The sequence below is a fragment of the Sciurus carolinensis genome, chromosome 14 (assembly GCF_902686445.1).
Source record: "Sciurus carolinensis chromosome 14, mSciCar1.2, whole genome shotgun sequence".
Lineage (NCBI taxonomy): Eukaryota > Metazoa > Chordata > Mammalia > Rodentia > Sciuridae > Sciurus > Sciurus carolinensis.
In genome coordinates this window covers 77,020,978-77,039,068 of record NC_062226.1, presented here as the reverse complement: position 1 = coordinate 77,039,068, position 18,091 = coordinate 77,020,978, and the positions used below count along the sequence as shown (strand labels likewise).

General features: G+C 40.6%; 1 protein-coding gene and 1 pseudogene across 2 annotated transcripts in view; one reads left to right on the top strand and one right to left on the bottom strand.

The window, feature by feature from the left end:
* Positions 1–1,688: 1,688 nt before the first annotated feature.
* Positions 1,689–18,091, bottom strand: part of Pcsk5 (proprotein convertase subtilisin/kexin type 5) — a 438,740-nt gene continuing 422,337 nt past the window's right edge. The window contains exons 35-38 of one of the 2 annotated variants that reach the window (XM_047525058.1): positions 17,526–17,743; positions 8,613–8,713; positions 6,124–6,319; positions 1,689–2,173 (exon numbers count right to left, since the gene is read on the bottom strand). In XM_047525058.1, coding sequence (XP_047381014.1) covers positions 1,767–2,173; positions 6,124–6,319; positions 8,613–8,713; positions 17,526–17,743 — 922 coding nt within the window. In that variant the 3' untranslated portion in view covers positions 1,689–1,766. The remainder of the gene's footprint in view (positions 2,174–6,123; positions 6,320–8,612; positions 8,714–17,525; positions 17,744–18,091) is intronic. The other variant, XM_047525059.1, reaches the window with a different exon arrangement.
* Positions 15,604–15,979, top strand: LOC124964585 (40S ribosomal protein S15a-like; annotated as a pseudogene).

The window sequence follows — 18,091 nt, the reverse complement described above, 5'->3', positions numbered from 1 at the left end:
TTAGGAGACTAATTTTCCCATCTTATGTTAGTGAAGTATATTTATTAGGAACATACACTTTAGGTCACACTCACTGTTTGGAGTTTGATGAGTTTTCTGTGACCTTGAGCCTTTTTTTTTGGTACTGGGGATTGAACCCAGTGTGCTTTACCACTGAGCTAGTCCTGTTTTTAAAAAATGTTTTATTTTGAGATAGGGTCTCACTAAGTTGCCCAGTTTGGTCTCAAATTTGATCCTGAGCCTCCCTGTGATTATGGGCATGTGCCACTGTGCCCAGCCCCATGACTTAGCCTAAAGTAAGCCTCAGGTTTCCTATAAAAGTAGGGCAATAATGACACCAACCTGATAGAATTGTGGTATCAAGTGGGTAAATGAGGTAATTTCTGTTTCTTTCTTTCTTTCTTTCTTTCTTTCTTTCTTTCTTTCTTTCTTTCTTTCTTTCTTTCTTTCTAGGAATTGCTTAGCTTGGTACCTGGTATAGAGTAGGTATGCAATATATTTTGACTATCGCCATCATCTGAAAACATCACTTTCACTTTTTGTTGTCCCACTCCTAGCAGTCCTTCTTTGTCCTTCTTTGACAAGGAAATCCACAAGATTCTGCTGGTATAATTTGGAGTAGCTAGAGCCCCTCTCTCTGTATTATTATCTGCAGAAAAATTGTCCCTGTTTGCATGTATCTAAGAGTACACTTGACAGAGGAGAAAAGGGAAGCTTAAGAAGTCTAGAAACAAAACCACAGTGCTAAAGTGTTGAGAGGCTGTTTGGCAGCTGGATTACAGCTTGCGAGCAGCACACTGGAATTCTTCCTCATGTTAGACTCCATTCCAGCTTTCTCTATGGAGAGCCTGCATTTCTTTGATGAGTTTGTGGATGAAAGCTCCTCTAATTTAGTAGCTAGTCTTTTTCTTAGAATGGATGATTTTTTTTTTGATCATTTCATTTCATTTTGTGTTAGGTTCACATTGCCATTTTTCTTTCATTATTTCCTTCTAGAAAAGTTCTTAGAGATTCATGAGGGTGTGGTTCTTAGAATCTTGGTGATTTTTTTTCATGCTGGGCTTGCTGCCACCTGTCTCCTGCCTGAGCCACTCTGCCCTCAGGATCATTATGGCTCTGCATTCCCTTGGATGAACCAGGTCACAGCAAGCTCATGGTTCCTCCTCTATGATGCTTCTCTTTTCTTCCCTCATCTCTAAGTGGGTCCTGAGCTGCCTCAGCACAGATGGTCTCTTCTGTTCACCAGTGGGTACTCTAGGAACAACTGATAAAAACAATCTTTACTTGATTCTCACAAATTTCTGTCTAAACACAACAAAAAGGGGAAAGAAATCTCTGCTCAACCAACTCTTTCACCATCACCCCCAAATTAGTTAAAGAAATATCAGAATTCTAAAAAGTAGAAGAGCTCCCCACAATGAAACTTGGAAACTGAATCCCTACTGTTCTTCTGCCCCCTCCCTATTTTGTAAAATCACATAAACGAATTTTTACAGCTCTCACTTGATTTTACTTTCTACTATGGTGTCTTGACTTCGTTTTGAGGGAACTGTCTTTAAATTTTATCCTTGCTCCTCAGTGATGGTTGAGCAGGAACTGTTAGTTGAGTTTAGTTGCTTGAAAGAAGCACAAACTATTTCAGCATTCTTACATATTCTGGTTGGATTCGTGGTTAAGAAGACAAACACAAACACTCACACCTCAGCCTGGTGTGTGGATAAAACCCACAGGCATGCCTGTGAGAGGAAGGGTAGGGTGGATCGTGTCTACTGGTAGGAATAGCTCTCATCATCATATTCCAGCTCAACTTCATCCTCATCCTCTAGCAGTCCATACTTAAATTTCCGGTAGACCGTGCCATCTTGGCCCATGTAGACGATGTCATCGTCGTCATCCTCATCATAGTCCCGGTCCCTGTACTCAATCACCTGGTCCTCTTCAAAGCTGGTGTCCTCGCCATAGCTGCTCTTATAGGAGGAGTAAGACCTGGCAGGGTCGGCCAGCTTTTCATAGCCGGCCTTCTCTACTGGCTGGACTCGGCCCCGAGACTTCCTCCAGACGATCACAGCGGTCCCCAGCAGAAGCACCAGCATGACGGAGGAGGTGATCAACAGAGCTGTCTTGGAGCGCTCAGTGGCAGGCCCAGGCTCACTTGCTCGAAGGATGCACTCATCTGTTGGAAGATGACCCCAAAGGCAGGGGAGAAAGGGAAAAGTTAGGCGAAAAGAAACAGAATTGGGGAAATTAGTTTCTGAGGTAAAGAACTGCACTTTAAAAAAAAAAAAATCTAAAAATGTAAGAAACATGGTCTCTAATTTCCTTGGGAGGAACACCACTCTACAAAATCTTAGCATGTACCCTATAAGAGTTCCACTCTATGCTTCTAGAATGAGGGTCAATTTGAGATCCAAAGGGAGTTCCCTTACGACCCATAAGTCATGGGTCAGTCTCCAAATGTACAATTTATCAGTTGATTCTATTTCCCTCCTGAGAAAGTATTTCACCATGGTCCGTGCTTTAGCTATTGCTAAATACTATTCCGATTTTTTCTAAGGCTGAGTCCTCTCCCCAGCTACCTGTAAGCCTGCCCAAAATAACTATCCTACCCTTCTAGGGAAGGAGAAGATAATTTATAATATCACTGACCATGTAGAACCTTAGAAATTACTTAGACCAATTTATTATTTGATAGTTGAGAAAATTAAGGCCACGAAGAGGATGTGAATCGTCACATTGTCAGAGACAAGACATTGTGGAACAACCAGAATTCCAATCCATTAACCTTAACTCTGTGGGACAGTCTAGACACATGAAGGAAACTTATTGTGACAACTGGTGCTTGGCTTCTTAGAGTTTTGTGGTACTCGCCCAGCAGGAAAAAAAGTACTGTACCATTTAAATCCCAACTGGTCAACTTGAGTGACAGGGCATTTCTCCTAGAAAAATTAGGATTTCTGAAGTCAAGAATTCTGCCCTTTCTTATCCATCAGCTTCTTATTTTGATGCTTTGACTAAGAACATGAAGTAACCGAAACAGTGCCACAGAAGGAAGGATTAAACCATAAATTAGCAATAAGCTCCATTTTCTTTCTTTACACTCATTTGTTCAACTTGTGTAATTTGCTTAGTTTATTTCCTTTTCTTTAGCCCATGAAATAGGAGTGTGGAAAATAGTATAAAAGAACTGGAGAAAAGACTATCAGACCAGGTTGGGTGTACAAGTTGAAGTAAATAGTAGTTTCTCCATAAATATTGGTTGAACTCCTTGGATTTGCCCCCAGGATTCTTTTATGGGAGATTCTAGATACATTCTACACACTAACTTAATAATAGTGGTGCCAGGTATGATGATTTATGCTTATTAAATATCTTTTTTTTTTGATTGGGGGAAGTACAAGGGATTTAACTCAGGGGCACCCAACCACTGAGCCACATCCCCAGTCCTATTTTATATTTTATTTAGAGACACGGTCTCACTGAGTTGCTTAGCACCTCACTTTTGCTGAGGTTGGCTTTGAACTCTCAATCCTCCCATCTCAGCCTCCAGAACCACTGGGATTACAGGTGTGCGCCACCACACCCAACTTATTAAATATCTTGATATTTATTAAGGTGATATTTCCAAATTAGATCTGATTCATCACTGCTATGTATATATTCTTTTTATAACTTTTAAATATGACTATTTTATAGGAAGTCTAGACAATATTAAAAATTACTTGCAAATCTTCAATTTAGTGTATATATTCTTTTCTCTCTTTTTGCTAGTGCTAAACAAGTTTTCTATTTTATCCTCAAACTTAGGAGATTTTGCCCATCAAGCAGAATTCCCTCCTCTATTATTATTGCATTCATTATTACCAACATGAGCACAGAATTTTTCCCTGATGAAATATTTAAAGCACCAGAGGGGTAGAAAAGTAATCTGTGGAGAGCACTTTGAGGTGAATACTGAGGTGAATACTGCTGGAAGTAAGAGAACCAACAAAAGACCGTCAGAGCTTGCCAGGGTGCCACAGGCAATCGTATCTTACTCACTCTTCATCTCAGACTGCGGAGTCAGGCTCAGCCTCTGAGACAGTTTCTTTGGGGCAGACTGCCTCAGTTAATGAAGGAGCAAGTGAATCAGAGTTATTGCCCCCCCCACCCCCATTTCTCTCTCTCTTCACATTTACCAGCCAGGCAAGCATTCTGGCACTAAGCTGTATCCAAGACCACTGGGACTTTTGCAGAGTTGCCCCAGGTTGCTCTTCAAGAATCACAGAGGAGCCAGGAAACCCGAAGAAATAGTTCTTTGTTGGGACAGACGTTCAGAAACACTGCATCCAACCTGCACACACTTCTGGCTTCATTTAAAGGTTTCAATGTAGGGTTATTATTCTTAAGTGACACAGCATGGATGTTAGGCAATCAGACTCTGAAGGTGGATGTGTATGAGGAACTGGGGAAAACAGCTGCCCGTAGGGGTGGGAAAACTGAAGAAGAAAGAACTGGTTTTGGGAAAGATGATACTGAGAACTTAAATGAAAAAGCTGATACAAAAATGAAAACTAAGGGGCTGGTAGCTCAGTGGTAGAGTGCTTGCTGAACGTTCTAGAGGCCCTGGGTTTGACCCTCTACTCCAGTATCACGAAATAAAAATAAAATTTTTTAAAAAGTGTCTGGTAGCAGTTATGGGTCTGGGATTTTCTTTACTTACAGATGGATAGCCTTCCATAAATATTTGCTCAGGAAATGATATATCTGAACCCCAAGGAAAGGATCTATTTCTGGACTAGGGAATATATCTTAAGAATATAGGAGCCAGGCCAAGAGTGGTGGTGCACGCCTGGAATCCCAGTGGCTCAGGAAGCTAAAGCAGGGGGATTGTTAGTTCCAGGTCAGACTCCGTCATTTAGCAAGGCCCTAAGCAACTTAGCGAGACCCTGTTTCAAAATAAAAAATAAAAAGGGCTGGGGATGTGACTCAGGGGTATAACACCCCTGGGTTCAATACCCTGCTTCAAAAAAAGAATAAACAAGTCAGTTGTGGATGTGTGTGCCTGTCTTCTCAGTTCTCAGGAGGCTGAGATGGGAAGATCGCCTGAGCCTAGGAGTTAGAGGCCAACCTGGGCAACATAGAGAGAGCTCATCTCAAACAAACAATATAGAATATGTTTTCCTTTTAGAAATCATTCCATTCAGGATCTTTCTAAGTTTAAGACTAATGAGAATCAAATATTAACATGGATGGGTTTGGAGGTTGGAAGACAGTTGGGGTCTGGCAATTGGTGATAGGGGTTTTATTCCTCCTTCTTCCTCCCTCCCTCCTCCTTTTTCTTCTCCTCTTCCTCTCCTTCTTTTGTACCAGGGATTGAACCCAGGGGCACTTAACCTCTGAGGTAGTCCCCAGCCCTTTATATTTTTTTAATTTTGAGACAGAGTCTTGCTAATTTGCTTGGGCCTCATGAAAATGCTGAGGCTGGGTTTGAACTTGTGATCCTCCAGCCTCAGGCTCCCAAGTCACTGGGATTACAGGTATATGCCACTTGCTCCGTTTTGTTTCTTCTTAACCTTCAGTGAAAGTTTATTCCTAAAATGCTTTAAGTCCCTAATGCAAAGTTTAGATTTGGGCTGACTTCCACTGAATGATTCTTCAACAGATTCAAGATTATATTGCATTAACCTCCTTGATGGCTAATTTCTTCCCCCTGATCTTTTTTTTTTGCTCCCAAGAGAGAAGAATAAAATGGAATGGGGTAAATGTATAAAGGTCAAATTCTAGACCTAGTTGAACTCTAACTTGGAGAGCAGTATAGAGTGGAAAGAAAGTGGGCTTTGCTGTCCAAAAGACCCTTTTTCTAATTCTAAATGAGCCTCTTAATTCTAAATGAGGACCCAGGCATCCTAATCCAACCCTTTGAGCCTCAGTTGCCTCATCTATAAAATGGGATTGATAATATCTGCTTGTGAACTGGCATGATGGACATGAAGTTTCAAGTACAGTAGGCATACAGCAGGCACTCGATGAAAAGCAGCCTTATTGCTTTTCCTGAACTTTCCATCCTTCTCTTCTGCGGCGCTCATCACTTTCTGAGGTCAGGCCCTCCCTCTGCAGGCTGCTCTTCCCGTCCCACCCCCTTACCCATGCTGTCTTGGCAGTCACAGCACTCCTGGGGGCCCGAGGGGTTCGAGGGGTTGGAGGCATTGCAGCATTGGAGACAGCGGCCATCATCCATGTGCAGTAGTAGGGGTGCCGGGCACATGGTGCAGTTCTTGGTGCCAGGCCCCTTGCATTCCATGCAGCTCTCGTGGCATTTTTCACAGTTAAATTTCTCTCCCTGTTAAGAATAATCAGGAGGTTCTTTGTGAGTGCAGAGAGATCAACAAGGCACTGGTATCTCCCAATGAGAACATCCCGTCTCCATAAGGAGGCAAGCCTGCCGGGGACAGCAGAAAGATGGCGTCTTCTGGGTCCATTTTAACTGTGCTGGGCAAAAGACAGACCCAGCTGTCTACAACTGGATGAAGCCATTGCAGGGCCGTGACCTCAGAGACCTGCTGGTAACAATAGTAGGAGAACAGGCTTCCAAAGTAATTTGTCATAAAGCGACAGCTCCTGTGCTCACTTTTTATTTATTTATTTTTTAGAATTTTTTTGGTACTAGGGATTGAACCCAGGGCCACTTAACCATTGAGCAACATCCCAGACACTTTTTTATATTTTATATAGAGACAGGGTCTCCCTGAGTTGCTTTAGGGCCTGGCTAAATTGCTGAGGCTGGCTTTGAACTTGCAATCCTCCTGCCTCAACCTCCCCAGCTGCTGGGATTACAGGCATGTGCCACAGAGCCTGGCTTCTTGTGCTCATCTTAAGACTGTTCGGGTCAGGGACAAGTTTTGTCTGGTCCACACTATGTAGACTTGAACAGTTTAAAACATTCTGTATTCATTTCTCACATTTCAAAAGTAGAATATTTTATTTGTAAACCAGTTTCTAATTTCTCTTAAAAATCTAGAAGACCTGTCAACTGGATTCATCATTTTAACATGTCCATGTCACCAACAGAGTTGAGTGTCAGTGACCCCTTTTTTATGCTCTCTTGTGTGACACAGTTCCCCACACTTGCTCTTATATCACCAACACATAGGTGATACATCAATTTCCACTTTCTAGCAAATTCGAGCTGTTGTTTTCTTTCCCTCAGTGTCCTTCACTCATGTACGTCAGTTACCTCCATAGCTTCCTTGGTTACTGGATTCTTGTGGCTGGGACCCAGAATGATGTTAGTTGTGACTATGTAACTAAAGCAATTAAATCTCATTAGGAAGAGTCCAGAGATGAGAAAAAAAAGTGGCTTCCCTCCCGACAAGTTTTTCTTTGCTTGGGGCTGGAACTGTGGGTCAGGAAGGATGCCTTCCTATTCTACCTGTGTAACTTTGCAAGTGTGGTAAAATAGAAGGAGGAATGGAGGGGCTGGGTTATAGCTGGGTGATAGAGCACTTGTCCAATATTTATTTGTGAGGCCTGGGTTCAATCCCCAGCACCATCACCCAAAAAAAAAAAAAAAAAAAAAGAAAAGAAAAAGAAAAGGAAAAGAAAGAAATTGCTCTCATTGAGTGTCTTGGCATATTTTAGACACTACTACACCATTTTCTCAACTGTTATTATCTCATCAAATTCTCTGTTGGTTCAGCTCAGTTTCCAGCTTTGTTATTTACTATTCATGTGATCTTTAAGCAAACTACTTAACCTCTCTGAATTTCAGTTTCTCCAAATTGTGATGAGAGCCGCTGTCAGAATTTAAAGAGCACCTATATGCAATAGGTTAGTTTGAATTAATTTCACCATGGAGAGATTTATGTGTTTTCTAAAATTCAGAAGCACAATCAAGACATTAGGGCACTCAGGAAACCCAAGGATTCTGTTCAAGCAAATGAATCTTTCTGAATATACTGTACAAAAGAGGTGACGGAAGGGACGGAAGATCAACATCAGTGTGACTCCTCCCTTACTCGGATGTTTTTGGTTAGACGGCAGAGGGTAAGAGAGAAGAGAGTTTGTATTTCTGGTGTAATATTCTTACATAGACTGAAACTTCTGTGGTCATGAACAACAATGGTAGGTAGAGTTCATTCTGAGGTCCTCACTACTTAACATCCCATTATTTATCATAGAGCTTCTCAATGTCTATGCTTTACGTAAAGACTGCAGGTGAATAGTACCATTATTTCACGATGTCATGGAAGGAGATTTCACAACATCAGACCTAAACTATAGTGAGTATAGGGATTTTAGGACTTTTTGACCACCCAGAATGACATGCAGGAACTGAGTTTACATTCTCTCTAAAGAGGGCAGAAGGCTGGGCACGGTGGTGCATACCTGTAATCCCAGCAATTTGGGAGGCTGCGGCAGGAGGATTGTGAGTTTAAAGCCAGCCTTAGCAACTTAGCGAGATCCTGAGCAACATAGTAAGACCCTGTCTCAATATAGAACATAAAAAGGGCTAGGGAAGTGGCTCAGTGGTTAAGTGGCCCTGGGTTAAATCCCTGGTACCACAAATAAATAAATACATAAATAAATACTAAAATAAAAAAAGCAGAAAGCATACTGCCCCAGCTGTCCTATACCTCTCCCACTCTGTATTTTCCCACAAGACAGTCAGAGGTGCAGATTCCTCCCATGAAGTGGTAGCTCCACACACAGGATAAGCAATTTGATCCTCCTTTTCCTGAAAGAAAAAAAATCCAAGTTATTAGACTGAACCTTAGATTTCTTTTATTTTATTTCTTTCTTCCTTCTTTCCTTTCTTTCTTTCCTTCTCTCTCTCTCTCTCTCTCTCTCTTTCTTTCCTTCTTTTTTAATTTTTTTTTTGTGTTGGGACTCAAATGCAGAACCTTGTACATGCCAAGCAAGTGCTCTACCACTGAGCTACATATCTCCAGCCTTTCTTTTTCTTTTCTTTTCCTTTTTCCCCCACTGGTACTGGGGATGAAACCAGGGGTGCTTAGCCATTGTGCCACATAAACCCCTCCCTTCTTTGGAGATGAACTTATTAAGTTGCTTAGGAACTGATACTTGCAATCCTCCTGCCTCAGCCTCCTGAGTTGCTGGGATTACAGGCATGTGCCACCACATCTGGTCAGAAACACTTAGGAGCCAGGACTATGTCAAGTAAATTGAAGCAGAAGCCAGGTATGATGGTGCACACCTGTAATCCCAGCAATTCAGGAGAATGAGGCAGGAGGATTTCAAGTTCAAGGCCAGGCTCAGCAAGTTAGCAAGGCCCTGTCTCAAAATTTAAAAAGAGGATTACAAATGTAGCTTCAGTGGTAAGGTGTTCCTAGGTTCAATCCCCAGTACCAAAAACAACCAAAAAAAAACAAACAAAAATTTTGAAGTGAAAAGATGACTTGATTGAGGGCATGGGGGAAAAGTCTACAAGACAAAGTGAAGACTCACCTGTTATCTAATTAGTCCAAATTAGGCAGACTCAGCCTGGAAACTCCAGGTTGGGGATGACAGATCTTTAATTGCAGCAAGAAAAAGATATTCAGAGAACAAGAGATTACATAGAAAGTTCATAAAATTTGTATTTGTCCTTCTGTTAATTGTATAACTAGTGGGCAGGATGATGGCTGCTGATTTGGAAGAGAGTCCCAATGCTTGGCTGTAAGTCATGAACAGACAGACAGCACTCACTTGAAGTTTGAGGGCCAAAAGAATTCAGTAGATCATGTTGTCCACTGATTCTTAATTTTGGGACTGGTGGTGGTGATAGATTCCTTTGAAATTCTCTTTAAGGCTACAAAATCTCTCCTTAGAAATCTCACATTCTTAGTCTGGGATGTAGCTTAGTGGTAGAGTACTGGCCTGGCATGTAGAAAGCCCCAGCAGAACAAGGGGAAAAAATTGACATTTTATGTATTTTTTTTTTCAATGCTGGAAATAAAACCTAGGGTCTTGTGCTTGCTAGGCAAGTGGTCTCCCACTGAGCCACACTCCAGTCCCATCCTGTTAATAAATATTAATGATTATTATTATTTTGGTGCCGGGGATTGAACTCCAGGCCTAGTAAGTGCTAGGCAAGCACTCTACCCCTGAGCTACAACCCAGTCCTATTTATTATTTTCAAATACACGACATGTAATGTCATTCATCCAAGGTTACATAAGTAATTGTCTAGATTCAAATTCAGGTTTGGTGATTCACAGTCTAGAGCTCTTTCTATCACACTATCCGCCTTAACATATGAGCCATCAAATAGGAGAGATCTGAACCTGTGAACTGTTTCCTGTGGAGGCAACACCTCTCTCCCAATGCATACATCCCAAGAACAATGGATTCCAATATTTCCTTCTACACAGGTATCGAGGGAGAGTTTCTGGAAAGACTTTGGGGGATAGGAGACCTGAACTCTAGTTCATTTTATGAGGAAGGTCCTGGAGTTTCTGCTAAAAGTTTCAAAGAATGAGTGTAAGAGAGGTGGGCATAGGATGTACCTGGCATTGTGAGTTAGAACTTGAGCAACACGAATTGTGTCTTCCCATGGGAACCGTGCTGTGAAGGGTGGTTAGTTGAACTTGACATAAAACCAGGAGTTCTGTCCTTCACATTCACAATGGAGTTAAGTGGACTTTTCCTGTCTGATTTGTGAGTTCAATCAGTTGTACTGTTGTTTCTATGCAAAAATCAATCCTGAGCTCTGAACAACTTAGACAATAAACCTTTAGGACACATCTCAGGTTGGGGGACTGTCTGCAGTAATATAAATCCCAAAACACTCATTTTCATTTTAGTCCTTGTTTTATACAGAATTTCTCTATGATCTGGAACACGATTGTGATGTCTGATGGAAGAAGCAATCTTCTACTTCCTCTCTTCAGTTTCCCATCTTATGTTTCTAAAATAAAGCTTAAATGTCTTATTTTTAACTTTTTTAAATACAAGATTTAATTTTTTTTTTTGGTATGGGGGATTGAACTGAGGGGTGCTTACCCACTGAGTCACATCCCCAGTTCTTTCTTTCTTAAAAAATATTATATTTAGAGACAAGTTCTTGCCAAGTTGCCTAGTGCCTCACCAAGTTGCTGAGGCTGACTTTAAACTCATGGTCCTCCTGTCTCAGACTCCTGAGTCACTGGGGATTACAGGCATGAGCCACCGCACCCAGGCAAAAATCTATGTGTTTAATGAGAGGAATTAAGGATAGACATGTGATCTCACCTACATGTGGAGTCTAAAACAATGGAATTCATAGAAGTAGAGAGTGGCTCCCAGAGGCTGAAGAGGTGAGAGGAATTGGGTGATGTTGGTCAAGAATACAAAAAGTTTAGTCAAGAGATAAAAACTTTTTGAGATTTAGTATACAGCATGGTATAATAACATGCTGATTTAATAACAGTGTATTGTATATATTAAAAATCGCCGAGAGTAGTTTTGGATGTATTTAGTACAAAAATGATAATTATTTGAGGTGATGGAAGAGTTAATTAGCTTGATTTAATCCTTGCACATTGTATGTACGAACATCCCTTTGTACCCCATAACATATGCAATTATGATTTCTAAATTTATAGTACATTAAACTAAATTAGGGATATGAAAAGGCGGGTGGAGGCAGTAACAAGGTTAGGTCACAAAATTTATACTTTAAGATTAGTTACATTTTCTTTTCTTTTTCTTTTTAGTGGTGGTCAGGATTGGTCCCCCCAGGACCTTGCACATGCTAAACATTGCTGAGCTATACCCCGTCTTTCTTTCTTTCTTTCTTTCTTTCTTTCTTTCTTTCTTTCTTTCTTTCTTTCTTTCTTTCTTTCTTTCTTTCTTTCTTTCTCTTTTCTTCCTCCTTCCTCCCTCCCTTCCTCCCTCCCTTCCTCCCTCCCTTCCTTCCTTCCTTTCTTTCTACTGGGGATTGAACCCAGGGGTGGTCTACCACTGAATTGCATCTCCAGTTCTTTCTATTTTTCATTTGAAATGAGTGTTTTAGTTAGCTTTTTCACTGCTGCAACTGAAAGACCTGACCAGAACAACTGTAGAGGAGGAAAAGTTTATATAGGGACTTACAATTCAGAGGTCTCCGCAATAAGTGACTAACTTCATTCTCTGGGGCTCAAGGTAAGGCAGTACATCATGGCAGAAGAGTGCAGAGGGAAGCAGCTCATATGATGATCAGGAGGCAGAGGGAGAGAAACTCCAGCCTCCAGATACAAAATATATACCCCATAGCCACACCTCCAATGAACCACTTCCTCCCACCAAACCCTATCTGCCTCCAGTTACCATTCAGTTAATCGTTCCAGGGATTAGTTTACTGATTAGGTTAAAGTTATAACCCAATCATCTCCAACCCTTCTTGCGTTGTCTCACACGTGAGCTCTTGGGAAACATCACATCAAACCCATAACAATGAGGGTCTTGCCATGTTGCCCAGGTTGGCCTTGAACTTGTGATCCTCCTGCCTGGCCACATGAGTGGTTGGGATTACTGGTGTGCAGTCACTCCCAGCTTTATTTTACTTTTAATCAACATGTAATTATACAAACTTATGGGTAAAATGTGATGTTTCCATACATGCATACATCATGTAACGATCAAATCAGGATAGCATATCTATCATCTCAAACATTTATTGTTTACTTGAAGATTCAAAATTCTCTTCTAACTATATTGAAATATACTTTATTATTGACTAGCTAGTTACCCCACTGTGTAATAGAACACTGGAACTTATTCTTCCTATGTAACTGTAACTATGTAATGACCTCTCTCCTTCCTCACTCCTACTAATTTGGCTACAGCCCAGAGTCTGGGTAATACCTAATGGTACCTGTCAGTTTAGGATGACAGATCAGTGACTATTTACACCCCCTACACTAATTTACTGCAAAACCTGTACACTTAGGGACTGAGAATCTTTCACAAATGGGAAGTTTTTTAATTTTCAGAATTCTTTTTATTGTTTTCATGTTTAAGACCCTACATTTATTATTGTTGCTAAGGAGCCTCGGGACCACAGAGACAGGCATTTTGGCATTTTCTTAAAATTTAGAGCAGCTCACCATCTGCTCTCCCTCAGAATGATTCCCCTGGGATGCCTTCAACAATTCCAGTGCAGCCCCTGGGATCCGGCTTGTGAGTACTGTTGTGCACAGAGGCAGGCAGCTTGGGAAAGTTAGGGGCTTTGGTTATCCAGTCTGGATTTTTATTCCAAACAATTTTATGAGGAGGATAAATAAAAAAGTTAAACGTGCAAAGGCAAGAAATGAGCTAATTAAGGAGAAACCAGTTGCTCACAAAGGTACACATTAGGCTTGAATGTGCTCTGTCTCCTCACCCCCCATCCTTAGTGTTTTTATGTATTTTTCTTTTTAATATTCTAAAAATATTGGGCAGTCAAAGGAGAATGAAATAGAATTTAGTTGGTAAATTTCTTGTTGTTGGTTGTCAGACTTTTTCTGATGTTCTCAAGCATCCTCATTTCTTAGTATGATAGTTATTATTTTAAGAAGGAATTTACCCTTTGTTTTTCTACCCAGGTTATAGCCTAAGAGAAAAACCTGTCCCTAAATTGCTATCCTATATGTTTCAGCACCAGAGGACAGCACCAGATTCTCCATTCAAGGGCGTGTGAGGTGTGTGAAGAAAAGGATAGCAGAAGAAATGAGCATCACAGACAGAAAACTTCAAATGGGCAAGTTCCAGGATTCAAGCAAAACCTAGGAGAAGACACAAACACTTGGATGTCTTCAGGATTCACCCAAACACTCTCAGAAATCCCTGGACTATTATATCAGGGAAACTGTGTTGATGAACTTTTGAGATTGGGAATGCTCAAAACCATCATTCTTAATTCATCCGGGAAATCTCAAATCCAATTTGAGAAATTGTATAGTTTTTCAGGTTTGCTTATGACATCACCAATCTTTTCCCTAAACTCCATAAAGATCTTTCTTTCTTTTTTGGTACTGGGATTAAACCTTGGTGTGCTGAGCTATATCCCTAGTCCTTTTTATTTTGAGACAGGATCTCAGTAATTTACTGAAGCTGGCCTTGAACTTGTGATCCTTAGCCTCCTGAGTTGCAGAATAAAGAATCAAAACAAAATCTCTCATAAGACCAACATTCCAGAGGATATGGATAAAATGGATGTTAAGAAAGATAACAAGGGCTAGGAATGCAGCTCAGTGATGGTGTGCTTGGCTAGCACATGCAAGGTCCTGGGTTCAATTCCTAGTGCATGCACACACACACACACACACACACACAAAACCAAACTCAACAATTAGAATATGAACTCACTTCAGATAGTATTAATTACATAGAAAAGTCTGACAAAGGCTTTAAAATCAATGTTTAAGATACTAAAAAATAAATGAAGACATAATATTCACACAAGTTATGAAACAAACAGGAAAATGCAAAATTAAAATAGGTGGGAACAAAAAGAAATAATTAAAATCTTAAATATAAAATAATCACAAATTAAAAACAATAAATGGTGTGGAATTTATACTAGACACTCAGACACAAATCAGAGAAATAGACTAGAGTGCTAAGAATTTTCTAGTAGAAGTCATGAACAATCAAAGAGATAAAATATAAGGAAAGAAGATAGGAGACATAGAAGACAGAACAAGAAACTCTAAATTATGTTTAATTAGGAATTCTAGAAAAGGAGATTGGAGTGAAGGGTCGAGAGGCAATATCTGAAGATCAAATAGCTGAACATTTTTGAATTTACAAAAAAATTAGGATTTATTTGCTTCCTATATGTCTATTCATTTATTCAATGCATTATGAGCACTTACTATTTATTGCACTCTGAACTACGCAGGGGATACAAAATGAATGTGGTATAATCCTTGCTCATGTTTGAGGAACTCACAGTTAGTAGGAGAGAAGGATGTGTTTAATTAAAATGTAAAAGATGCTACAATAGGGCTGAGTGTGTAGCTCAGTGGTAGAGTGCTTGCCTACCATATGTGAGGTTTGCCTAGCACCACATAAAAATAAATAATAAAATAAAGGTATTGTATCCATCTACAACTAAAAAAAATTTTTTTTAAATGTTGCAATAAATTGTTCAATTCCAGAATTAGGAAGAAGGAGGAAGATGACTTCTTGGAGGACTAAGACAAACTCTACAGAGCAGCTGTTTTACAGAGGTGGGTTTCTGAGAATTCCTTAGAGCATTGTTTCTCAGGAAGAGGAAACTACATCATGGAGGCATGAAAGAGCATCTGGTGGCTGTCTAGTGGCTCTGGGTAGTCCTAGGTGGTTCTTGGGTCTAGAATACATGGAAGAAGAGTTAAGACTGAAGGGTTTTTTTGGTTGTTGTTTTGGTACTGGGCATTGAACCCAGGGATGCTTACCCACTGAGCCACATCCCCAGTCCTTTTTATTTTTTATTTTGAGGGTCTTGATAAGCAAGGCTGACCTTGAACTTGCGATCTTCCTGCCTCAGCCTTGAGATTCACTGGGATTATAGTCATGCACCACCATGACCTGGTGAAGACTGAAGTTTGAGAGACTGAATGGAGAAAGATTTTAAGCACCTTTAAAAATGAAGAACATTTACTCCTTCTGCCATCTTTCCATGTCCCCATGATTATGTGCATAATGTTGTGCATGAATGTCGTGGCTGATGCTCTTAAGAGCATCAACAATGCCAAAAAGAGAGGCAAGTGCCAGGTCCTTATTAGGCTGTGCTCCAAAGTCATCATCTGTTTTCTAACTTTGACAGTGAAGCCTGGTTCCATTGGTAAATTGAAAAACATTGATGACCACAGAAAATTATTGTGAACCTCACGGGTAGGTTAAACAAGTACAGAGTGATCATTACAGTTTTGATGTGCAGTTCAAAGTACTATAAAAATGGCAGAATAATCTTCTCCTATCCTGACAGTTTGGTTTCACTGTATTGACAACCTCAATCAGTATTATGGATCACGAAAAAGCAACGTGAAAACACACAGGAGGGAAAATCTGGGATTCTTTTTTTTTTTTTTTTTTTTTTTTTCGGTGCTAGGGATTGAACCCAGGGCCTTGTGCTTGCAAGGCAAGCACTCTACCAACTGAGCTATATCCCCAGCCCTTGGGATTCTTTTTCTAGGAATGTAAAACATACAAATAAGATGCAATGGGAAACAAATGGAGAACATTGATTGCATGCTTATTGAAGGGCAGTAACTACACACATGCTCACAAATGGGATGTCTTAGGGGCATAAAGAAGGATCTCCTCCAGAGAAAATTCAGTGCTGTACTGGTCAATATCCAAAGCATTTTTAAAAATGAAGCAACTGATTAGAGTTTTTTTATAGTAGCTGGATGCTGTGGCATATGCCTGTAATCCCAATGACTTGGGAAGCTGAGACAGAAGCATTACAAGTTTGATGCCAGCCTGGGCAACTTAGTGAAATCTTGTCTTAAAATAAAAACCAAAAGGGTTGGGGATAAGCCGGGCATTGTAGCACATATCTGTATCCCAGAGACTCAGGAGGCTCAAGCAGGAGGATCACAAGTTTGAGGCCAACTTGTGCAATTTATTGAGACTCTATCTCAAAAGGGATAGGGATGTAGCTCAGTGGTAGAGCACCACTGTTTGTTTATTCCCTATATTGAAAAAAAAAAAAAAAAACTAAAAAGGACTGGGGCTGAGGATATAGCTCAGTGGTAGAACATGTGCCTAGTATATGTGAGACCCCTGGGTTCCATCCCCAGTATTGAAAAAAAAAAAAAAAAGATATGGTCAAGATAGTTTTTTTTTTTTATCAATTAAAACATTATAGAAGCAGTTATTTCTACACATTGAGAATAATTCACTGCAATCATCTTGTTATAGCAAGATATGGAGTAAATGAGCAAATGGCAAATATGAATTTTAGAATGAGCACTGTGGCATTAGTGTCCAGGATGTCTTGGGAGCAGGGAAAGGTCAGCATGGCATGCTGGCCACTTCAACAGGTCTGATAAGAAATGTTGAAAATGGAAAATGAGCTTGGAGAAAGAGACTAGTATTAAGAGGAATAAGTAGGGAATGGGGGTCAATAGCTCTTAGGGTGTAGCTATTGGAAGTAGTCAGGAAGCAAGGGAAAGAGAGGAGTCCAGGATGAGTTCAAGATGTCACCTTGGTCAATGGGACCACTAGCACTGATTTTAAGAATCTCTGCAACAAACAAGTAGGTGTCTGGAAAACAGGAATGGGGCTTGGAGAGTTTGAGGCAGATGTCTTAGGGAGTTCTTGAAGTGATGAAAATAATGAATTTCCCTAGGCAAATGCAACAGGTGGAGAAAGAAGATGGAGGAGGTGACAGTACTCCTTGAGGGGACTGTGCCTTCATCTGGGCATTGAAAGGTAAGAAATCTAAAGGGGCAACAAGATGTCACCAGAAGATGCAGAGGCTAAGACTGAACAGAGAGTGCTGATGCCTGGGTACCAGGTTGGGAAGCAGAGAAACTGCCAAAGGTGGGGAGGAGAGAGAGAGGGACAAAGCAGGAAGGAAACCTTTCCATTTTGCAAAAGCACAGATACACTCTCACCTTTGCATTCCTTGCAAGTCGGATGGCATCTCTCACAGGTCCAGGTGTTTTTTTCTGCATAGTAATGCTCTGGGCAGGAGCGAAAACACTCTCTCTTGGAGGGGAGCAGAAAGAAGAACGTATCGCAAGACAGGCAGTCTGTGGGCCGTGGGCCCAGGCATGCCTTGCAGCTCTTGTGGCACTTCTTACACTGGCCGGTGGAGATTTCTGCATAATATCTGAAAGCAAGGGGAGCAAAGATGGAATACAGCGGATGCCTCAGTATCTGCAGGGGATTAGTTCCAGCACCCACTACAGACACCAAAACCCATCGAAGGCTCAAGTCCTTTCTATAAAATGGGGTAGCATTTGGATGTAACCTACATACCTCCTGCCTTATACTTTAAATCATCTCTAAATTATTTATAGCACCTAATGCAATGTAAATGTTATATTAATAGTTGTCATGCTATGTTGTTTTGGGAATGATGACAAGAAAAAATGTCTGTACACTTTTAGTACGGATGCAATTATTTTAAAAAGTGTTTTCCACCTTTGATTCCAGGTGGAACCTACAAATGTGAAGG